This window comes from Chiloscyllium punctatum, chromosome 17 (genome assembly GCF_047496795.1).
Source record: "Chiloscyllium punctatum isolate Juve2018m chromosome 17, sChiPun1.3, whole genome shotgun sequence".
Taxonomy (NCBI): Eukaryota; Metazoa; Chordata; class Chondrichthyes; order Orectolobiformes; family Hemiscylliidae; genus Chiloscyllium; species Chiloscyllium punctatum.
In genome coordinates, this window is record NC_092755.1 from 56,841,146 (window position 1) to 56,866,571 (window position 25,426).

The 25,426-nt window shown below is 39.7% G+C and overlaps 1 protein-coding gene across 9 annotated transcripts in view; it reads left to right on the plus strand.

Annotated features, from left to right (window-relative positions):
- Positions 1–25,426, plus strand: part of LOC140487859 (citron Rho-interacting kinase-like) — a 221,205-nt gene that overhangs the window by 97,637 nt on the left and 98,142 nt on the right. For all 9 annotated transcript variants that reach the window (XM_072587208.1, XM_072587209.1, XM_072587211.1 and 6 more), the window contains 4 exons: positions 21,200–21,370; positions 21,992–22,045; positions 22,983–23,036; positions 24,988–25,128. In XM_072587208.1, the coding sequence (XP_072443309.1) occupies positions 21,200–21,370; positions 21,992–22,045; positions 22,983–23,036; positions 24,988–25,128 (420 nt within the window). The remainder of the gene's footprint in view (positions 1–21,199; positions 21,371–21,991; positions 22,046–22,982; positions 23,037–24,987; positions 25,129–25,426) is intronic.

The following is a 25,426-nucleotide window of genomic DNA, read 5'->3' on the forward strand; positions in this document are numbered from 1 at the left end:
AAATTTTTCTATCCAACATTTCCATCTGCCATCCCTATTTCCTGCTAAACCTGTATGCTAGCTTTTTGTGATATGTGCATGGACTCCCACCTTTCTGTAGCTTTTTTCCAATTAAATAATATTCAGCTTCTCTAATCTCCCTGCCAAAGTACAGAACCTCATATTTTTCCACATTATATTCCATCTGCCAAGTTTCTGCCACTCACAGAATCCCTACAGCACAGAGAGAGGCCATTTGGTCCATTGAGTCTCCAAAGAACATCTCACCCAGTCCCAGCTCCCACCCCCTTCCATCCCTGTAATAGTGCATTTACGATGTCCAACCACCTAACCTGCACAACCCTGGATACCTAAGGGGCAATTTAGCAAGGCCAATCCACCTAACCTGCACATCTTTGGATTGTAGAAGGAAACCAGAGCACTCGGATGAAACCCATGCAGACACTGGGCAATGTGCAAACTCCACGCAAATACCTAAGCGTAGAATCGAACCTGGGTCACTGCCGCTGTGAGGCAGCAGTTCTAACCATTGTGCCACCCAATGCTGCTCTATTTTAAATTCGCTTATGGAATGTGGTATTGTAGGTTGAGTCAGCATTTATTGCCCATCTCTAATTGCTCTTGAGATGCAGTCGTGAGCTACCATCTTGAACCGCACAAAAAATGGCGATACACTTCCAAATCAGGATGGTGATGAGATTGGAGAGAAATTTCTAGATAGTGGTATTCCCATTATCTGTTGACCTTGTTGTTCTCGATGGTGGTGGTCATGAGTTTGGAAGATGTTCACACCAAGGAGCCTTTTTGTAAATGGTAAACATGCTGCTGCTCCAGTGAATCATTGATGGAGGGAGTGAATGTGGTGCCAACCAAGTGTGCTTTGTCCCGGATGGCATAAAGCTCTGAGTGTCATTGAAGCTGCTCTCATCCAGCCAATTGTGGAGAGTTCTATCACACTTGTGGCTTGTGCTCACTTAATCTGTCTCTGTTCCTCTATGGACTTTGTATTTCAACAGTTGCCTTTTATCCATTTTTGTCATCTTCAACATTAGCAATAATATATTCATTTCCCTCATCCCAATCATTAATATATTTTAAAAATAATTATGACCCCTGCACTGATCCATGTGGCACTTCACTCGTTACCAGTTGCAATTCTGAAAATAACCCATCCCCATCCCAAACCTCGATTTTTCATTAACTAGCCAATCCTCTATGCATTTAAATAACTACAGGTCATCTGTTATAATGTGTGTTTTGTTTGTTAATGCAAATTTACTGTAATGCAATTGATGAATTGAGGACACCGTTTCTACGGCATGAATTTTTAAACGTGTTGTCTATAACACGATTACAGAACGAACACTTTTTTAGCGCTGTTCTAAAGTGCGATTTTTCTATAACACAGTGTTGCACAACAATGCAGCCACTGCATTATAGAACTGACTGTATCCTTATTTCTGTGAGGTCTTATCTTATTTAGTAGTGTAATGTGTGGCATGGAATCAAATATCTTCTGGAACTCCAAGTATATTACATCACTGCTTGTCCTTTATCTATTTTCCTTGTTACATCTTCAAAGAATGATCATAAATTTGTCAGCTATGATTTTTCCCTTCATGAAACTCTGTGTCTGCTTGATTATGTTATGTATTTCTAAATGCTGTATTGTTACATCCTTTTATAAAAGTCTGATTGTATGCATAACCTAATCTGGGCAGCAATTTTTAGATGTCCTGAAAACAAAGGGTTAAGAATTTGAAAGCTGATGAGTGTTTGACATGGTTGTGAGTGGGTGTGGAGGTGGTGAAGATATGAATGAGAATTTCAGCAACAGTTGAGTCAGGGTAGAATTTGACAATGTTACCAAGGCGGAAATGAAAAATCTTTCCTATAATATAGTGTTAAGGGTTTGGATGTTTGTTAAGTGTGTTCAAGAGAATTTTTGTTATCAGTATGCAGATTTACCTATAGGAAGGGGAAGCACTTTGCGACCAGCAATCATAATTATAATAGTTTTAAAATAGTTATGGAGAAGAATAGACTTTGTATAAAAAATAAAGTTCTTTCTTGGAGTAAAGCAAATTTTGATGATATGAGAAGGAACTTTCAGGGGTTGATTGGAGTAGACTGTACGCAGGTAAAGAGACGACTGGCAAGTGGGAGACTTTCAAAAGTGTGACAATGAGAGTTCAGAGGCATTATATTCCTGCTAGTGAAGGGTAAGGCTGATAAGAGTAGGAAACAATGGATAAATAAAGATATTGAGGCTCAGGTCAAGAATAAAAAGGAGTCATATGTTAGGTATAGATAATTGTGATCAAGTGAATTTCTTGAAGAGTATAAGTGGTGCTGAGGCGTTCTTTAGAGGGACTATGAATCTGCATTCCAAGGTCTCTTTGTTCAGCAACACTCACTAGGACCTTACCATTTAAGTGTATAAGTCCTGCCCTGATTTGCCTTTCTAAAATGCAGCACCTCACATCTGCCACTCCTCGACCCATTGACCCATCTGATCAAGGTCCCATTGTACTCTGAGGTAACCTTCTTTGCTGTCCCCTACACCTCCAATTTTCAGGTCATCTGTAAACTTACTAATCATGACTTATACAGTTAATGGTAGAGCCTGGTAGTGTTGTCGAACAGAGACCTAGAAGTTCAGATACATGGTTCTTTGAGTGTGCCATCACAAGTAGACAGGGTTCTTAAGAACTGTGGCGCTGGAAAAGCATAGCTGGGGAGGCAGCATCCAAGGAGCAGTAGAGTTGATGTTTCGAGCATAAGTTCTTCATGAGGAAGAGCGTATGCTTAAAATGTCAATTCTCCTGCTACCTGGATGGTGTCTCACCAACTCTGTGCTTTTCAGCGCCACAAGTTTTGACTCGGACCTCCAGAGGTCCTCACTTTCTCCCAGGGTCCTTAGGAAGGCATTTAGCACACTTGCCGTTATTGCTCAGACATTTGAGGAATGTAGGAGTTGGGATATCATTGAGATTTGCTAGGATATTACCAGGATTGGAGGGTTTGAATTATAAGGATAGGTTGGGACTTTTTTCACTGGAGTATAGGAGATTGAGGGGTAACCTTTATAGAGGTTTATAAAATCATGAGGAGCATATATAAGGTGACTAGCCATTTTTTTTCCTAGCATGGGTGAGTTCAGAACTCAGGGCATATTTTTAAGGTGAGAGGAGAAAGATTTAAAGGGACCTGAGGGGCAATTTTTTTTCTCACAGGGTGGTTTGTTTTGGAATGAACTGCCAGAGGAAGTGGTGGATGCAGATACAGTTACAACATTTCAAAGAAATTTGAATAGGTACATGAATAGGAAAGGTTTAGAGGGATATGGGTCAAGATCTCTGTAGAGAGCCTGGAAACTGAAAAGAAAACTGGATATGAACATGAGTTATCTTCATGAATGTCTCCCTTAAGTAGACTGCCTATTTGCTTGATCTGCACATCACCTGGGTATTGAATGCTTTCTCAAGGACTAATCAGTTTGACTGTTGAGGCATTAATTATATGAAAGATCCAGATTAGAATCATTTCAATGAAATGATAAAGTGTTTGTTATATTCCATTGTATCTTTGATGTTTACTTGCTGACAGTTCTGTGCACTGGAAGAACCTCTTTAATTTGTGATAAATACAAGAAGCTGATCATCTAGTTCCCAGCTAATTGCACATCATTACTGTGAGACAAGTAATTGCAGCAAGATATAACTTGACAAGAAAAATGTAGGCTCTTGTCTCTTTATAAGGTCCGAAAGATTTTAGTTTGATCTCTGGAAACAATTTGAATTTTCACTTAGAATGAGAAATTGTTATTTTCTTGATAATTGTATATCAATAATTACCTAAATCTCTTTCAGGCATAGCATGCACAATTAGTGGTTTGACAATTGTAATTGAATTAGCATTAGGAGTATAATGCATTTCCTGCCACAGCAGTGGGCAGGGTATCAGTACAGCATATGTTATTGTGTGTCCCTGGAATTGCAAGTTGGCACATGCATTTTGTTACTGACATCATTCTGCACCTGATAACTGCTCAGCCCATTTAGTACCATCCTGGCTGTATGCTTGCTGCCCTACTTAATACCTCCCTGGCTTTCCCACTACCAGTTCCTCACTGCCTCCAACCTAATGCTTCCTTACAAGCAATAAAAAACAGCAAGGGAAGAATGTGACGTAAAAGGCAGTCAATGAAGCATTGGAACAGGATGACCAGGGAAGTAGCAAGCAAGTTGGCTAAGTTTGGGTGGGGTAGCAAGCAAATTGGAATCCCGGCATTTGAATTGAATTGGCTTGAATTTGATATGAAACAATTGCAAAATGGCATTTTATTGGTGCACTTGTTAAAATCGTTGTTGTGGGTATGTTCGCCGAGCTGGAAAGTTGATTTGCAGATACCTTCACTGCTTTGGAACCTCCTGTGGAGCACTGCTGCACTGTGTCTTCTGGAATTTATTTGGTTCCGTTTCTGCTGCTTCTGGTTGCTAGTTCCAGCTGTTCATTGTAGTGGCTAGTATATTAGGTCTAGGTCTATGTGCATGTTGATGGAGTCTGTGGATGAGTGCCATGCTTCTAGAAATTTTCTGGCTGTCCTCTGTTTAGCTTGTCCAATGGTTGTTGTGTTATCCCGGTCGAATTTGTGGTCCTTGTCATCTGTGTGTGTGACTACTTTTAGGGACAGCTGATCGTGGCATTTAGTGGCTAATTGGTCTTCATGGATGCGGATGGCTAGTTGCCTGCTTATTTGTCCTATATAGTGTTGAGTGCAGTCTTTGCATGGAATCTTGTAAATTATGTTTGTCTTGCACGTGATGGGTATAGGGTCTTTTGTCCTGGTGAGTTGTTGTCTAAGCATAGCTGTCAGTTTATGGGCTGTCATGAATCCAAGTGGTCGAGAAGTCTGGCTGTTAGTTCCAAGACATTTTTATATAAGATATTGTGGCTAGTGAGTTGTGTCTTGGCATGTCTTCATCGCATTGTTTGTCTGTTAGGCATCTGCGGATGAAGTTGCGTGGATCTCTGTTCTTGGCGAATACAGCAGCAACCACCTGAACACACACAAGAAAAGCTGCATTAGGACCCTGTTCAAGAGGGCTACAATGCACTACAGCACAACCAACCTACAAAGGGAAGACAAACACTTCTACGGAATATTCACCAAGAACGGATATTCCTGGAACTTCATCTGCAGATGCATAAGACAAACAACGTGACAAGGACATGCCATGACCTAACTCACTGGCTATGCTATCTTTCATTAAAAAATAAGTCTCTGAACTGACAGCCAGACTTCCTCGATCATTTGGATTCATGACGGCCAATAAACCAACAGCCACGCTCAGACAACAACTCACCAGAACAAAAGACCCAATATCTGTCATGTGCAAGACAAACATAATTTTCAAAATTCCAAACAAAGACTGCACTCAACACTATATAGGACAAACAGGCAGGCAACTAGCCATCTGCATCAATGAACACAAACTAGCCACTAAATGCCATGATCACCTGTCCCTCGTAGCCACACACACAGATGACAAGGACCACAAATACGACTAGGACAACACAAAGATCATAGGACAAGCTAAACAGAGGACAGCCAGAGAATTTCTAGAAGCATGGCACTCACCAATAGACCCTAACAACAAGCACATTCACCTGGACCCAATATACCAGCCACTACAATGAACAGCTGGAACTGGCAGTCGAGTCAACAGGAACGGAACCAAATAAATTCTAGAAGACGCAGTATAGCAGCGCTTCACAGGAGGCTCCAAAGGAGTGAAGATGTCACCGAAACGGGACGAAATGTCTGCAAATCAACTTCCCAGCTTGACAAACATACCCACAACTACAATAACCAGCGTCCAAGCTACAAATCTTTATGCAAACCTTCAACTTGTTAAAATTTATTTTATTTGCTTAATGTTACGAATGGTCCTTTTCTTGGAATACGGGAAGCTATTTGTAATATTGCTGGGAGCACACAGACACAGTGACTGCTTGGTTGGTGAGAATACCCTTTGAGCTTGTAGTGGCAGCAAACATGGCTTTAGAAATAATAATATTCAGGGCTCAATTAATTTGTAAGTTAAGAGCATTTAAGGAAGACCCAAAGTTTACTTCCATCTGCAATTCCAGTCTACATTCCTAACCTCGGGCTAAGATGCAGCCTGGTGATAAAATATCTTCATAATTTACAAACAATTTGTAGATTAGATGTAAGTATAGGTCTGGTTAGTACATTGTTGAGAGTAACTAGGCATTTGTTCAACACAGGTGAAACGTGTGACAGATGCTAGTCTGTTACGGAATGCTTTTCAGGATTAATATTTTGTCTTAAAGGGCTGAGACTTGCTTTGAAGTTGTTTCTTTGTACAATAAAGGATGTGTATTTGGGAATGACTTGAAATACAGCATTTAAGCAATGTTTTCCATTTCCTTCCTCTATATGATAATGTCTTCAAAATCATGTGTACTTAAAGCTGTGTTTGCAGAAATTGGGTGGCTAATTTGTCTCTTTCGTGATGGCGTCTGAAATAGTTTGCACTTCATGAAACTTGCAAAATGGAAGAAATTGTAATCTCATAGTCTGCCAAAAACTTAATCTGCTGTCTGAGATACTTCATAATTTGCAAATACCTTCAGCATGATGCCAGATTCTATTGGGGCACCCTCTGTAACTATTGCAGTCTTCAATATTTCTGCACAGAAAGCCTCTTCTGACCCATTCCAACTAAAGGAACATGAAAATCTAATCCTGATGAATTCATTTCAAATTGTCTTTGATAACATGGTCTTATCCTTCCTGAAGTTCTTGTCTTTCCTTTTGAACCCATTTTATGGAACATTGGCTGGCTAATTAATTTGATGAGAAGCTTGTAAGTATGGCGACTGTAAAATTGATTTGATTTATATGGACAGTAAAGATTTTCAAAATGCTTGACTAATGGAACACATAATTGATACTACCTATCTTAAATAAGGATTCTATGTTATAATATTGTTCGACTTGATAGCTGAAGTGTAGGAAAACAAACAGGTTTGGCTTTGAACTTATTATGAAATCAAATTTTACTTCATGGGAAAAGGTTAACTCCTCATATTCCTAGAGGACTATAGGACTGTTCTTCTATTAGAGAGAGATGACGGGTGATGAGTTTAGCCTGATGGGCAAGGTTGAGCAGATGGGACATTCACAGTGACCTCGGATAGTGCAGGAATTGAACAGTGCATTTGGCATCACTCTGCATTCCCAACCAGCCAACTGAACTAACTATCCTGTATCTCACGGGTGACCTGTCCTCATCAATGCTGCTGTTAATGCTTTGAGTCACCACTAGAAGTAACAACCATACTTGTTTGAAGCAAAGTGAAAGCATACAATTGCCTCTGAATGAAGGTTGCACAATGAAACAAAATGGCAGAGGTCCACGCATTGTCCCTTGCATTACTCCATTCAGCACCTTTCATTTTTCCAACCTTCTCTATGCTACTCTTACATTACTTTGCACACTAGCACACTCTCTGGAATGCACATATTGTGTCTTTTCCCTATCTAATTCTGCTTTAAATTGAGTACCACAGCTATCCTGGGTTTCCATGGTCTTTTAGAGTGTTTTATCTGGGAAACGATGAAGGCTTTTTGGAAGATGAATTGTATCAGAGGGATTTCCAAGATCTGTCTATAAACTGGTTTCAAAATAAGACCCCAATTCCCTTCCCAACCTAAATACCCGTATTCTGATTGTATATTGTTAAACTTTTGCTATATCGTAGAGCGTAGACTTGCAGCACATTGTTTAGTGACTTCATTACTTTTACCATCTATTCGTGAAAGGTCATTTGTTTGTGATTGTTTTGGTCGGATTTGTCCTTTTAAGACAAGTGCTGTCTTCAGGTTTAAGTAATTGTTTTTAAATAGACAATGCACATAAATTTCTGCCTGTGTCTCCTACTCAGCTCCATGCTGAGTAAATGTATGCCATATGCCTGAAGGAATTTATTAGTATTTAGTCTTCCATCAACTTAGCAAACATTGCAATAACTGGCTAGTAACCTTATACCATGTGTCATAGTTAGCTTCATGACTTTTAGCTTAAAAAGTCATTGTTTTTCCACAAATCTCATGTAAATGTTGACCTTAGTTATTCAGGGATTGGACTACGGTTTAATTATTAGTTAGCTGCTGGTAATTATGATGGTTCATTAGTTGAAAACATAATAAAATATTCTGGCAATCTCCCAACCAGTTGCCAACACTTGTGTACCATGTTACCTTATTGATCTCTAGATCTTAGTGCAAGAAAAACAAGTATGGAGCCCAATTTAAACTGCAGAACTAACTGGTGGAGTGGAGTAACATACATTATAAGAATGGTCATGTTACAACTTGTGGAGTCGTCAGACTCTACACTTCAAAAGTGAAGAATATTGATATTCCAGAATTCAAGCTTAGTGCCAGGTAGTATAATACATTCAAAAAAAGGCACAATTTAGTACTCTCAGGACATAAAAAAATTCATCTGATTTCAAGAATAAGGAAATCAAATTCCACTGTTTTGCTATCTGACGTAGAAGGAAGAATTGTGAATTGATTGGCCTGCATTGGAAACATGGATGCAACAATGATGAACTTCAGTATGCCAGCAAGTAAAATCATTGCCAAGTGATGGGAAAATGAAACCATTCTTTTTAAGAAGACTGGCCGTAAAAGGATGCAGTTCCATTTAGTATGGTGGATTGTACAAAAATAAAGCCGATGGTGATACTCAAGTGTAAAATTCTCCCCAAAGAAAAATTTTGAAGATATATTATCACTATGTATGAGGGGCTTGATCTAAATCAAAGGAATATGGAGTTTGAGATCAGGACTATGCAAAAAAAAAAAATTCTTATCTGGGGCATGTTCACATCCCACTGGGTGGAAGATGTAATCCATGATTTGAGGCCAACCAATTATTCCTGTTGTATGACTATGCCAGCTCATATCATTGTATTAGCTGTTGCTTGTGATGAATGTTGTTGCCACCATATTTGCGTAGAAGCCAATAGGATCTTGCTTTTATGCTACTATTTCTGTCCTGCACCTATTACAATGTGAGCTTGAGGCACAACTTCTCATTTTCGGCTTGCAACTTGAAAGCCTCAAGATCTCAATATAAAATTTAATAATTTCTGAAACTGACCATATTATATCTGTTCTCCACTTTTTTTTCTTACATCTGCCCTGCTCCCACACCACCATCCTCAACTGTGTCAGGTTTGTGTCATGTTTACTTTGCACTTACTGAAAAGGAGAATTTTTTCCCTTTCACACTTTAATTTACACCCTTTGTACATCTCTTTTCTTAGGTATGATGAAAACTCACCATACTTAAAATAGTATCTCTGTTTTCTCCCCACAGTTGCTGCCAAACCTGCTGAGTTTCACATCCTCAGTTCTTTGTTTTATTTTATACAAAGTAGGGGGGTGATGCTTTAGTTATGCAGGGTACTGGTAAAATTGCATTTGGAGTACTGCATGCAGTATTTGGTCACTATTTAAGAAAAATTAAGAAGTTCTGAGAGATTTTACTTGTCTAATAACTGCAAAGAGTGGGTTGCATTAGGAAAAGGTTGCACAGGTTAGGCTCACATCTGCTGGCATTTAGAAAAGTATAAGGCAATTTGATTGATACATAAAATTCTAAAGTGTCTTGACAGGGTAGGTTTGGAAAAGTGTTTCTTATGGAAGAATCTAGAACTAGGTCTGAGAAATTTTAAAGCATACTGGGGTTGCCCATTTAACGATGCAAGATCTTTCTCTACACATTATGGTTCTTTGCAACTCTGTCCGTGAGTAGGTATGAAAGCAGGGGTCTTGAATAGGAAGTTTGGGTCTTGTTAAACAAATGGTTGAAAGGGGTAGGTAGGAATGTGGATTTGAGGTTACAATCATTTCAGCCATGATCTTATTGAGGGAGTAAGCTTGAGGGAATGAACAAGCTACTTTTGGTCCAGATCTGTGTGTTTGCATGGGTATGTGTAACAGATCCTGAATGGTCTTGTCAAGATGGACATGGAAGTGATGATTGTTGTTGTGAGTCAGTCTAGAACAAGAGGCCACTGTTTTAAAATTAAGGTTTCTGAAGGTTGTATGACTTGTAATTCTCTGCTGCAGAAGGCAATGGAGATGAAGTCATTGAATATTTTTAACAGAGGTAAATCAATCCCTAAACAGAAGGTGGTAGAGAGACTGAACAGATCAGGCAGCATGTGAAGAGTGAAAAACCAGTGTTTCGAGTCCAGTAAACTTTCGTCAGAACTGAAAGCAACTGAAAATTTCTGTCACAGACCTGCAGCAGTTGCTCTGGAGAAGCTCAACGTAAGCTTGAGGAACAGCTTCTGCTACGATCCGTTGCCCACTCCCACACCCCTATGTCCTGTTCTATATGGGTTGCTCCCAGCACAGCCAAACAGTTTTTAACTATTCATACTTGTGATTTGCACCCATTCAGCAATTATCTCCCTCCCAGTTTATTATCAGCAATCTCTCTGTCTTTGTTTTTCCTCTCTGTGGGCACCGTCGTCATCTTTTTGACTCACTCCTTCCTTCACCTGCCAACATCAACGTAAATATTACCACTTCCCAGCTGCTTTTGGTTCTGACTAAAAGTCACTGGACTCGAAATATTAACTCTGTCATTCCCTCCACAAAGGTTGCGAGACTTGCTGATTCTTTCCAGCACTTTCTGTTTTGGTTCAGATCTCCAGCTTCCACAGCTTTTTTTTGGGTTTATTTTAGTGGATAGATTCTTGTTGGGTAGGGAAATCTGGGGTTATTGGGGATAGATGATTTGTGTTTTGAATTCCACATTCCCAATCTTCCTTGATCTCTTGGAATGGCAGAATAGACTGTAGGGGTCAAATGGTCTATTTATAGAGTCATATAGCAGTCAAGCAGTCTATGCCAAACATAATCCCAAACTAAACTAGTCCCTATTTCATATGTTTGTATGTTAAGTGCTGTGCCTCTCGTACCATGTAGTTGCACTGATGTTGGCTTAGTAATCGCTGATAATACAATAACTTTTGCCCCATTGTCCATCTTGAAATATGTGGGATAACCTTTGACATAAATATCAGCTGCTAAAGTACAAGGTTTGGGTCACCTATTTCCTTTTGGAATACTTTAGTGCTTTCTTCTGTTGTAGGTTGTTTGACTGTATTAAGCTCTTGGGTTGCTATTTAATTTCTTTGCTTTTCTGAAATTGGGTCTCATGCCTGCATGTTACTTGCCACACAATAAATCGTTTCCAGTAGAGATATTTACTTTTAGCTGTTGAATATTGTCTATGCCTGTGAGGTTTCTTTGTTCCACAGTGCTGACAAAGACTTTGTCTAATGCTTGTCCTAATCACTGTATTGGTTTCTCACTTGTCCTCCTGTGATTTTGTACCTTAAGAACTGAATAGTCTTTGTTGATTTCCATTGCCCAGGTTGATCTTCTCTCTGATCAATATTGCTACAGATTTCTGCTTCACTCATCTTCTGAATGCTTGTTCTCGAACTCTGATCTGTTTTAGTCTGTAAAATGCCTAACAAAGATTTGTCAGCAAATTCTACAACCAATTTTGAATTTCGACTTGAAGCCACAATAGTAGAATTTTCCCCCTAATCTGTAGAGATCAATAATGAAATAAGCTATGGATTTCTTTGGATACTGAAGTCTTCTGTTAAATCTTGCTCTTTCAATAATTTTTTTAGTTCTAAGGTTTAAGTAATTCTTGAAGGCTTTCAGAAGTATCTGTTGCCTTTTTTACTGCTTGGTGAGTTGTTTTTCCGATTGTGTATTGATATGTGCATACTTAATCAGCTTCTGATTTAGTATATAATTAGGAAGCTCGGACTCTTGTGGTGCAATAATAGTGTCCCACCTGTAGCCTAGGAGGCCTGGGTGCAAGTCCCACCTGCTTAAGAGGTGTGTAATAACATCTCTGAACAGGTTGACAAGAAAATGTCGACAATTTGGAGGCTATTTTGTATCTGAGAATTTTTCCTAGACATCCAATTCTGTCTTTTATTGGCCCATCTCTGGAATTGTCTTCAGGGCAACATTATTTCTGATTCCATGTTTTCCTAATGTGGGTAAGTGCTATAGAAGATCCTGTCAAAGGTCGGCTGTCCAGTGAAATTCATCAACATCCTCCATCCCCATCACATCAAGATGTCGGTGACAGTAATATGACAAACCTTTGAGGTCAGAGCAGGAGTAATCGGGGATGTGCCATTGCTTCCACTGTTATCTCTATTTTCATCATTGCCATTGTTTATCTTGTCAAGAATAAGCTTTCCAGCGATGTGGACATTGTCTACAGGATGGATGGCAAACTTTTCAAATTCAATTGGCTAAAATCCCAGAAGAAAATGACACTGACCTCACTTGTGGAACTTCAGCATGTGGATGCTGTTGTGGAAGAGAATCTTAAAGCTTAAATTATTACTTTCGTGGAAGCATAGCAAAGAATTGGTTTCACAGCCTCAACCACAAGAAGACTCACATCCTTCACCAACCTGTCCGAGGTCAAGTTCTGGTCCATCACCTCTATTAAGCTCAACTGAGAAATCTTCCTAAGCACGGAACATTTCCCTTACCTGGGGAATGCCTCTCATCAAAAGCTGACATTGATGCAGAGATTCAGTCTGAGAGTGCCACCTTTGGATGCCCAAGTATGAGAATCTTCAATGGCCGTGACATCCATGTTGACACCACAATTCTTGTGTATAAGGTAGTCATCCTTCTGACTCTTCGGTGCGACTCTGAAACTTGGACCATGTTTAGATGCCATCTCAACACCCTTGAAGTGCCATCAATGCTGATAGATTTTTCACATCAGCTGGGAGGACAGACATAGTAACATCAGCATCCTTGAAGCAACTAATAGTACCAGCATCATGGCCATTATCATCCAAAACCAACTGTGCTGGGCCGGCTACATGTTTAGAATGTCTGGATTCCGACTGCTAAAGCAAATCATCTTCATCCAGCTGAAGGAAGGCACACTGATGAGGAGAGGACAAGAAAAGGTTATAAAGAGCCCCTGAAAGTTTTCACAAGAAATGCAACATAGATGCCATTGCATGGGGCACTCTCTCGTTCAGAAGAAACAGATTTTGGAGAAAATTCCTATATGAAAGGATGCAGTTCTTTAAGAACACCTGTTGGCAACAGTGAATATGGAAAAAGAACTAAAGAAAGGATCGCCACTGATCTCATAGCCAAGGACCAATTCCACCTCCCAGATACATCAGCCAAATGTGTGGTCAGAGATGCTGCTCTAGGATCGGACTCATCAGCCACGCAGGAAACAAAGAATCCACAACCAGTTTCCACTATGGAAATTCCATGTCATAATATTCTGTAGCAAGTGATTGCAACTGCCATATTGGTCTTCCATTTAAACCCAGAAGTATTTCTCACAGCAGGGTTTCTGGGTTAATTTGGTATGGTTTAGAGGTTTACAAAATTATGAGGGACATGGATAAGGTAAATAGACAAAGTCTTTTCCCTGGGGCCGGGCAGTCCAGAACGAGAGGGCATAGGTTTAGGGTGAGAGGGGAAACATATAAAAGAGACCTAAGGGGCAACTTTTTCTCACAGAGGGTGGTACGTGTACAGAATGTGCTGCCAAAGGAAGTGGTGGAGGCTGGTACAATTGCAACATTTAAGAGGCATTTGGATGGGTATATGAATAGGAAGGGTTTGGAGGGATATTGGCCGAGTACTGTCAGGTGGGACTAGATTGGGTTGGGATATCTGGTCAGCATGGACGAGATGGACCGAAGGGTCTGCTTCCATGCTGTACATCTCTATGATTCTATGTGAGATATTGAGAGAATGAAAGAGGAAAAATATCATTGAAATGCTTACTCTGTCTTTACTATGCAGAAAGTGGTAGATTGCTTGTGCTCAGATTGAAGACCCAGGTTCATGAGTTAGGAGAAGCTGGAAGATTTGCCTCTGTTTAAGTTAGATAAAGATATCTATGGTATAGATTGCGGTGAAATAATATACTTAGAAGTTTTCTGACTAGGAAAATATAAAGAAGCAAACAATTGAAAACTGGGAGCAAATATGAATTGTTTGCAACATGAATTGTAATTCTATGATGAATGTGACGTGATTAGACAAAAGGGTTCATGCCTTTCTTTCCTTTTGTAGGTAATATATTTTAAAGTAAAGTGCTTAGTCAGAGCTTGTTATAATCGTGATATCATGATAGGCTAAAATGTCAAATATTGATGCATCATCCTTTTCAGCTGTAAATGAGCAAATCTTCCCTTAAATTATTTGCTTTCATGGAGATTGTATCAATTGCTTTTTCTCTACTCATATGTTTAGAATTGCTTGTTGATCTGAAACGTAGTTTTCTATATACTTTGTTGCATATCAAATAGGTTTGTTCTCCATTTTATCTCTCCATAATTAATTGCAGAACGGAGCTAATCTAACTTCCAGTGTGCTGCCTGACCTGCAATTTCGGCATTGTGTCCTAGTTCAACTCCTGTCAACTCTTTTTGGGAGTAAATTGTGATCATTGTTTATGAGCTAGACTGTCATTTCTGGGCACAGCTGAAAACGAAGGAACTGCAGTGTTGCATTAGCTGCAGCTTCAAATTTGGTAGTCCTCTAGTGTTTTACTTGCATTTTCAAGTATTGGTTGCTATAGTAACAAACTTGTGCACCAGTAGCCATAGCAACAACAAACTCGACACTTGAACTTGCTAAATAGAAACTATCTTTGTTAATCCATTGAAAAGAGGATCCTATTGTATTTATTTTTGCGGTTTAATCTGGGAATGGTGTTTTACAATTGTTTATGAATTTCCGGTCGTAGCTATCGCTGGTGAAGTCAGCATTTATTGTCCTGGAGAAGGTGGTGGTGGTCTACCTTCTGGAATTGCTGCTGCCTGTTGAGTGAAGGTACTCCCACCACGCTGTTAGGTTTTGACCTGGCGATTATGAAGGAGCGGCCCTTCCATGTCAGGAGGGTATGTGACTTAGAGGGAAACTTAAGTGGTGACATTTTCATACATCCTGCTGCCCTTATCCTTAATAGATGAGGGCACTGGGACTTGAGGTTCATTTGAAGGAACTTTGGCAAGTTGTTCATGTACATCTTATACAGTGTGCACTGTAGCCATGGCATGCCATTGGTAGAGGGACTGCATGTTTATGGTGGTCTTTAAGGTGCTATACTTTGGATAGCTGCTTTATACTTCTTGTGTATAGTTGGAGGTGCAGTCGTCCAATCAAGTGAAGATTATTCCTGACTTGTCTTGTGAATAGTGGAAAGGCTTTAGGGAATCCAGAGGTGAATCATTTGCCATAAAATGGACAAGCCAGACAGAACAACCAGGGAATTCCTAGAGGCATGGCACTCATCCACAGATTCTATCAATAAGCACATCGACCTGGACCCAATATACCGATCACTGCAGCGGACAGCTGGAACTGTTAACCGGAAGCGGCAGATTGAAACCACTACAAATGCCGGAGGAAAGATAACAGAAGTGCTTCACAGGAGGCTCCCAAGCACTGAGGATGTCACCTAGACAGGGGACGAAACGTCTGCAACACAAATTCCCAGCTCGGTGAACTGAACCATAACAATTAGATACACAGGCTCTAAACTACTGCTGTACACTCAGTATTTGGGTGGCTGGTTAGTTTATGTATATCGATCATGGTAACTCTCAGGATATTGACGGTAATTCATTAGACATCAAGTGGAGGTGGTTGGATCCATGATGAAGATGATTATTTCCACTTAAATGGCAAGTAACATTCATGTCACACATGAACTCAATACTGAATGATGTCTTGCCCCATGGCAGCCTGGTCGGCTTCACCGTATTGGCAAAGAAACTGAACATTGTGGAGCCATCAGCTCTACTTCAGTCCTTTTATAATGGTAACAACTTCAATGATAAAGCAGCTCAGATATTTGGGGTTGGGATGTTATCCTAAGGAATTTGTGACTCTTATGATGCAGTTGAAGAGTACATACCTCTGGGACAGGACACCTTTGTTCATACGTTACCTGCTCCAAAGGCATGTTGTAACCCTGTCTGAACAAGTAGGTTAAAAATAAAGTTGATCAATAATGTTCATCTCAGGGATCTTGTGGCACAGTAGTAATGTCCCGATCCCTGGACCAGGAGGCATGGTACAAGACCCACCAGCTCCAGAGGTGTATGATAACATCTCTGAACAGATTGATTAGAAAATATCTGTTGTGAGGAATTGGTGCTCTTTAGCACAGTGGTAGTATTCCTCCCTCTGAGCCCAGAGGCCCAGATTCAAGTCCTATATGCCCTGAATGTGTTTCATAACATGTCCAAACAGATTAATTCAAATAACTTGGAAGAATTTGGAGGTGCACACCATTGGAATTCCTTTGGCAAGTTGGTTGACTTCCCATAACCATAACCATTGTCCTTTGTGGGACAGTTCCATGTAATGGAGAGTATTGCATCAATTCCCACTGTCTTCTGCTTTTATTAGAGTTCCTTGATGTAACATTCAGTTAATTGCTGACTTGATGTCATGGGTAATTATTTTCTCCTCACTTCTGAAATCAGCCTTCTTGTCCATGTTTGAATGCAAGCTGTACTGGCATCTGGAGCTACATGGCTTGGATGGAAGTCAAATTGAGCTTTGTTGAACAACCTGTTTCTAAGTATATGCAGCTTGATGGCACTGTAATAACAAAGTTTACTATTTTAATGATGTTTGAGTAGACAGGATATAACCAGATATGTTTCCACATTGTTGAATGGACACCAATGTTGTTATTGCACAGGTTCAACCTAACTCAGGCTGTAGTTAGTTCTTGAGCACATGTCTTCAGTACATGTTTGGATTGTTTTAACCTTACTTTTGAAATGCTGACTTGTCTTGTTCTCCCATAAGTGTATTCTTGCTGCACCTCTTCATCTCTCTGGCAGGACCCATCCCCAATTATGGTTCTGTCTGCCACTGGTACTTTAATTTCTGGATATTCCTGATGCTGCTTCTAGCATGAGGAGACTAGGACCCATGGACACAGCCTTAGAATTAGAGGGGGTAAATTCAGAACAGAAATGTGGAGACATTTCTTCAGCCAGAGAGTGGTGGGCCTGTGGAATTCATTGCCGCAGAGTGCAGTGGAGGCTGGGACGCTAAATGTCTTCAAGGCAGAGATTGATAGATTCTTGTTGTCTCGGGGAATTAAGGACTACGGGGAGAATGCGGGTAAGTGGAGTTGAAGTGCCCAACAGCCATGATTGAATGGCGGAGTGGACTCGATGGGCCGAATGGCCTTACTTCCACTCCTATGTCTTATGGTCTTAATTCACTTCCTCTCAACTTGCTCTCTTGAATTTCCACTCTTGGACTGGGCTTGGTCTCCCACCTTTCTTCTCACTTTATTATTGTTATTTTTACACTACCTACAATTATATTCCAAATGATTAATCTTCTCTAACAGATACTGTCTGTCTTCTGGCTGAAAACCTGTCTTAGATCTATTCCAGTTGAACTTGGAACTTACTTTGAACAAACAATTTGAGAGGACTCTGTTGCAACCTTCACTTATGCCCATCAAATTCCATGCTTTTTCTGTCTCTGCATGGTTCTTAGTGTGGATTGTATACAATGCACATAGTCAAAATTTACTAATTGCAATAATAATGAAATTAAGAAAGTGGAGAGAACATGAAATGTTACTTGTTACTCTGTTACGAAATGCAGTGCACTAAGTGACTCTGTGAGACGAAAGAATAAATAAAGTGTTGGATTTCTTGAAATAATTGAGGCTCACCTGAGTGAGCTATCTATTCTGATAACGAAAAGCTCTGGCTTCATGAGTGGTGCTCTTTTCGATTGGATACACGTTCAACAGAGGGAAACTATGAGCCACAAAACAACTAATATAGACATTTGTTAATAGACAATAGGTGCAGGAGTAGGCCATCCAGCCCTTCAAGCCTGCACCACCATTCAATATGATCATGGCTGATCATTCCTAATCAGTATCCTCTTCCTGCTTTATCTCCATAACCCTTGATTCCACTATCTTTGAGAGCTCTATCCAACTCTTTCTTAAATGAATCCAGAGACTGGGCCTCCACTGCCCTCTGGGGCAGAGCATTCCACACAGCCACCACTCTCTGGGTGAAGAAGTTTCTCCTCATCTCTGTCCTAAATGGTCTACCCCATATTTTTAAGCTGTGTCTTCTGGTTCAGCACTCACCCATCAGCGGAAACATGTTTCCTGCCTCCAGAGTGTCCAATCCTTTCATAATCTTATGTGTCTCAATCAGATCCCCTCTCAGTCTTCTAAACTCAAGGGTATACAAGCTCAGTCGCTCCAGTCTTTCAGTCTTTCACCATTCTAGGAATTGACCTCGTGAACCTACGCTGCACTCCCTCAATAGCCAGAATGTCTTTCCTCAAATTTGGAGACCAGAACTGCGCACAGTACTCCAGGTGTGGTCTCACCAGGGCCCTGTACAGCTGCAGAAGCACCTCTTTGCTTCTATACTCAATCCCTCTTGTTATGAAGGCCAGCATGCTATTAGCCTTCTTCTGCTGTACCTGCATGCTTGCCTTCATTGACTGGTGTACAAGAACACCCAGATCTCTCTGTACTGCCCTTTACCTAAATTGATTCCATTAATCTGCCTTCCTGTTCTTGCCACCAAACAGGATAACTATACATTTATCCACATTAAACTGCATCTGCCATGTATCTGCCCACTCACCTAACTTGTCCAGGTCACCCTGTAATCTCCTAACATCCTCATCACATTTCAACCTGCCACCCAGCTTTGTATCATCAGCAAATTTGCTAATGTTATTGCTGATACCATCTTCTATATCATTAACATATATCGTAAAAAGCTGCAGTCCCAGCACGGATCCCTGCGGTACCCCAATGGTCACTGCCTGCCATTCCGAAATGGAGCCGTTTATCACTACCCTTTGTTTCCTATCAGCCAACCAATTTTCAATCCAATCTAGTACTTTGCCCCCAATTCTATGCGCCCTAATTTTACTCACTAACCTCCTGTGTGGGACTTTATCAAAAGCTTTCTGAAAGTCCAGGTATACTACATCTACTGGATCTCCCTCGTCCATCTTCAGAGTTACATCCTCAAAAAATTCCAGAAGATTAGTCAAGCATGATTTCCCCTTCATAAATCCATGCTGACTCTGTCCTATCCTGTTACTACTATCCAGATGTACCGTAATTTCATCCTTTATAATAGACTCCAGCATCTTTCCCACCACTGAGGTCAGACTAACTGGTCTATAATTTCCTGCTTTCTCTCTCCCACCTTTCTTAAAAAGTGGTATAACATTAGCCACCCTCCAATCCTCAGGAACCGACCCCGAATCTATCGAACTCTGGAAAATAGTCACCAACGCATCCACGATTTCCCGAGCCACCTCCTTCAATACCCTGGGATGTAGACCATCAGGCCCCGGAGACTTATCAACCTTCAGACCTAACAGTCTCTCCAACACCAAATCCTGGCAAATATAAATTCCCTTAAGTTCAGGTCCTTCAGCCACTGTTGCCTCGGGAAGATTGCTTGTGTCTTCCCCAGTGAACACAGATCTGAAGTATCCATTTAATTCTTCTGCCATTTCTTTGTTCCCCATAATATATTCCCCTGTTTCTGTCTTCAAGCGCCCAATTTTAGTCCTAACCATTTTTTTGCCTTTCACATACCTAAAAAAGCTTTTACTGTCCTCCTTTATATTATTGGGCAGTTTACCTTCGTACCTCATTTTCCCTCTGCGTATTTTCTTCTTAGTAATCCTCTGTTGCTCTTTAAAAGCTTCCCAGTCCTCAGTTTTCCCACTTATCTTTGCTGTTATACTTTTTCTCTTTTAACTTTATATGTTTCTTAACTTCCCTCATCAGCCACGGCCGCCCATGCCTCCTCCTGGGATCTTTCTTCCTTTTAGGAATGAACTGATCCTGCAACTTCTGCATTATACACAGAAATATCCGCCATTGTTTCTCCACTGTCATCCCTGCTAAGGTATTGCACCATTGAACTTTGGCCATCTCCTCCCTCATAGCTCCATAGTTCCCTTTAATTCAATAGAAGTACTGTCATTCCAACTGTACCCTCTCCCTCTCAAATTGCAGATTGAAGCTTAATGTATTATGGTCACTACTTCCCAATGGCTCCTTCACTTCGAGGTCTCTGACCAATTCTGATTCGTTACACAATACCAGATCCAGAATTGCCTTCTCCCTGGTCGGCTCCAGCACCACCTGCTCTAAGAATCCATCTCTGAGGCACTCCACAAAGTCTCTTTCTTGAGGTCCAATACCATCCTGATTCTCCCAGTCTACCTGCATGTTAAAATCCCTCATAATAACTATAGTAACATCTTTGCAACAGGCCAATTTCAGCTCCTGATTCCACTTACATCCGACATCCAGACTACTGTTTGCACATGGAAGTTAGACTCCAAAGTGAAAATTATACACCTTCACAAAGTATGATTACTAGAAAGTATGGTTATTCTGAGGTTGTTGCCTTGCTCGCTGAGCTGGTAAGTTTGTTTGCAGACATTTCATCATCATGCTAGGTAACATTACCAGTGTGCCTCCAATGGTGTTCTGTCCCACTTGCAACTTGTGTCTGGTTCTACTGGGGTTGGTGTTGTCATTTCTGGTTTTGTCATTGGTTCTGTTTCTCATGGTTATTCTGTCTGGTTTGCTAAGTTTTGGAATGCTATGATTATTTGATGACAGTGTAAACCATAGCTTGTTGAACTGATCAAATCCCTCTTATGGATTTACTCCTCTTAAGGAGTTACTAACTAAGAGTTAAGATCTTTTTGAACTTCGCATGAAAGTTCAAATGCCCAAAATTAATTCTGTATTAACCTTTATATCTGCTGATTATTTTCATCATTTTTTTGTTTTATTACAGATTCTTAGCATTCATAGTATTTTGCTTTTGTGTTGAATTTTTGTTTACTCCTTTTACAAAGTGGTGAGGGTCTTTTCATAAATTTTAATTCTGTACTCTAACTAGTTATCAACATTTTTGAGTGATTTAAGGATGCTGTTCTCCTTTCTGCATTCCACTAATACTGGTCTTTGTGCTTTCTTTCTCCCAATGTTAACAGGAGTTCCATGCTCAAATGGAGGAAATGGAGGTAACTGTACGACAGCTGGAGGAGGATCTTGCTGCTGCCCGTCGACGGGCTGACCTCTATGAGTCTGAACTCCGTGATACTCGAATTACAGCAGATGAGTATAGACGGAAAGCAGCTGAATCCCATCAGAAACTACAGAAGGTTGGTCTGTGTATCTGCCCTAACAATGAGTGGGTGTGCGATGGAGGATCTGCCAAGGTGATAAATTGGAATGTTGCGCAGCAAGGAACCTGAGATGCTGAGAAGATATTGACATATAAACAGAAGAGACTGTTACAGTGACAGGATGTACATTTTGCATACTGTTTGATAGTCATGCTTGAGTTAAGATTAACTGAGTTCCTAGTGAAATCTAGACACTACTTGGCTGCTTCTCATTCTCGCTACGTTGAGTATCTTAACCTCCTTGTAGTTTGTGAAGCATTCATCATGACAGATGGTACACTTGGGTGAAAATAAACTCATGAACTCCATATGCTGAATGTCTGTACATATTCTCTGGTAAACACCTTTTGAGGTTAGTCAGCTACTGTACCATGTCACCTATTGTGTTTTGTTTCTATTTTTGGCTACTTACTTTGTTTTGAAAGCCTAGCATTGTAAATTATCTTTTGTATATTTACCTGTTATTTATCTTTTATGGAACAATTCTAGTCAAATGTTAAGAATGAATTCTGTGCAGTATGGTTGTTTGTGTGGGGATAGAGTCCATATACCATTTTGATTCAAGTCACTGACATAAAAATTGTCTTCCATTCGCAGACTAGAGACCAGGGAAAAGCTGAAGTTGGGGAAGTATACGCCAAATTGGAAAAGGTTTGTATTTTGCATGTTATTAACCGTTCTTCACTAACTCAATTATCATTTAGAAGCATTATTTGGCTTTACCTCCACAATTTGAATGAATGACAGTTATTTAAACAACTTACTTTCAACATGATTAAAAAAAACTTGTTTTTACTTTGTTTTTAATTAGAGGCTTTCCAAATAGGGATTAGATTTGGATTGGTGTGATGATGACCTTTAAATGAATCTGTTCTAGAATTGAGCCTCTGTAGGGATTGAGGCTGAAAGTAGGGAATGATATGTAACATAAAGATATACATGTATGTATGGTTGTAAATAAATATAAGCTGTACATGGGAGGTAGAACTGAACGGTACAGAACTGGGGAAGTAAGAACAAAGTAATGTATTTGTTAAATAAAATCAAAAAATTGCAAAATTTTCTACATTGGTATTACAGAAAGCAGTCCGATCTGTGTTATGTTGAGATTACTGCAAAATTTAACCATACCATCAAAGGTTATGTAAAACATATCTAATAGCTTAAAACTTAGTGTGCCAATTTTGGTATGTTGTTGAGAGCTGGAGTAAGTGTTGTCTGAATATGGAATAGTCTGCAACTTAAAGTGCATTCAGTGCTTGGGCTGTAAAACACTGTGACTACCAAAAACTGACAAATACTTTGAGAAAACTAAAATCAAACTTGAATGTCCCCTAAACTGCAATTCGCTTATGTAAGCATTAGCACCACTAATGTGAACTACAAAGGAACCAACTTGATGGTTTTGATTTAAGAATTTACCTCAACTCAATTACTATCATTTGTTCCATAATTCTTAACAAAAAAGTTGATGCTTACCCATTAAATAACAGGCAGTAATTTGTGTAAATTTAAGCTTGGAGATGTCTGAAAATACTGGAAAAACAAATATGTCCACACTATTCAAGGTCAATTACGTGTCTTTCAGATGAATGCAGAACAGCAGAAGAAAATACAGGAATTGCAGGAAAAACTTGCCAAGGTAATACAATTTAATGGTGATTATTACAAAGAAGATAGTTGAGTTTAATGGTCATAATTTTCATTGAAAAGATTTAAATTGTTCCAAAATATATAGAGATGGAATTTTCTTCAGTAGTAATTTTCAAGTACCTGGGATACTGTGGAAGAGATTTTCATGGTTAAAGGGTTATAATGAAAAGGCCTGGTGGTTAGTTGTGTTTTCTGCTTGCTACGTTGAAATAAAACTATGTGATAATAAATAAATGGGACTTGCTGTGAAAGACAAATTTAACAGATATCTGGAAGTCTTTAGGCAGAGGGTGGCCAGCAGATGGAAGAGATCATTGAGGTCCCAATACTAGATTCATTAGGAAATAGCATGTTGCTGTATTACGGACTTGTTGTTCAGAAGTGTGAGCTTAAGTCGGCTAAAGGGACATCTTGTCTTCTTGCATCATATAATATAAAAGCATTGACAATTTTGTGATGTTTTGTGGTTTAAAGTTGTTAAAAATCATCCTTGTGACTAGGCAGCTTTACTGCACTAAATACTATTACCAAATAACATGGGAAAATAAAGTGTGTCGAACAGTGGCTTAGTTTCTGATAAATGTATTTATGATATATCCAACTCTGGAATCTGCAATGCTACATTGTATCCTGTTGGTTCCTGGTTTGAATTGGAAGGTAGAAAGACTTTGGGATGTATTGTTTGATAAGAATTGCCAGTCATTGCTGCTGTCAAACCACAGGTAATTATCTGTCACTCAAATGAATAATATGATATAAATTTGCTTGCAGGTGTGATGTCAGGTATGTAGGTCGTGCATGCCAATGACTGGCTGACTGTGTGTCAAACAACACAACCCAATGGTGATTTACAGCATGCTGATGTGCTCCAAAATCCCATGTTTGCAATCCATATTATGCTAAGAATTACACCAAATTTCAATTTAAGGTTATCAAATGAGGTGCACAATATGGTACATTTGCGTGTGCTGGAAGCTACATCTATGAACACACAGGACCTTATTTTATCTAAGTAAAGGACTTCTTATGTACATTGCACACTTCCATTTATCAGTTATAAAAAGGGATGGAGAATGCCAGTCTTTGCTGAATTTCTATGCCAACACTCTACAGAGTCGGTCTATCTGCCTGATCTGAGAGCTAAGACTGACAATTAACTGTTGCTGCTGCATCACCATTCCAACAATAGTCCAACAAAGCAACTTACTGGATGTAATTTGCTCGCTGAGCTGGAAGATTCATTTTCGGATGTTTCTTCACCATACTACGCAAGATCATCAGTGAGCCTCCAGTCTTGCACTGGTATAAAACACAAGTAGAAAGCGGGACATAACACCAGCACTTCACCGGAAGCTCACTGATGAGCTTACCTAGTATGGTGGCGAAACGTCTGAAAGCGAACCTTCCAGCTCAGTGAGCCGACCTATATCCAGAACCTCAATTTGAGCTATAAATCTTCTCAAAACTCGCTAAAGTCACTTAAATTGGTATCCCATTCTTCAAGCCTGTTTCTTATATCCTAGTCCTGATGAGTGCAAGATGAAAAGCTTTGATTTGTCTAATTTTAGTAATGTTTAAGTTCTGTACTACCAAGCAACTATTTGTTAATAATTGATGTTACTAATCACTAAATGGCATTAACTGTAACCTCTGGAGGATATCAATCAGACCTGAGATTTTAATTGATAATATACTGATGTAATCAATACATATGGATACCAAAAGTAAATTCAAATACAAATTTAGTTAAGTCTTTCTAATTTAGTTGAAGTTCCTGTAAAAGTTTATGTTCTGTCAGGGTTAGAGACGAGGAGTCCAATATGGTAACACACTGGAAACTAAAATCCATTTTTAACAAGAAACCACCTTTTTTAAATACAAAAAGTTATTCCAAAATGGATTCTTTCTTCCATCATTTTTGCTCTTTGACTCTTTTTCAGGCAGTGAAAGCAAGTTCTGAAGCTACAGATCTTTTACAGAATGTGCGTCAAGCTAAAGAACGTGCAGAAAGAGACCTTGAGAAACTACAGGGTCGTGAGAACTCCAGTGAAAGTATCAGGAAGAAACTGGTGGAGTCTGAGGTACATTAGAGAATTAAATGCTGAATGCAGTTTGTCAATAGGCTTTAATAGAGCCTAAATAGATGTGTAGTAGTCACCATATAGGTGAAAATCAATACCAGGTATCTTTATGATATGGTGGTTCAGTTGACAAGTAACAAGTGTTCACCCAAAAGCAAAGTGCTGCCATTCCAGAGCTCTTTCCTGACTTTGCATTTCTTTCAGCTATTTGCTCTAAAAAAGGCATTTTCATTTTAAGAACCTAATTGCACCACACCCATATTTCTCCTCTTTCATCCACAATCTTTACAAATTTCTG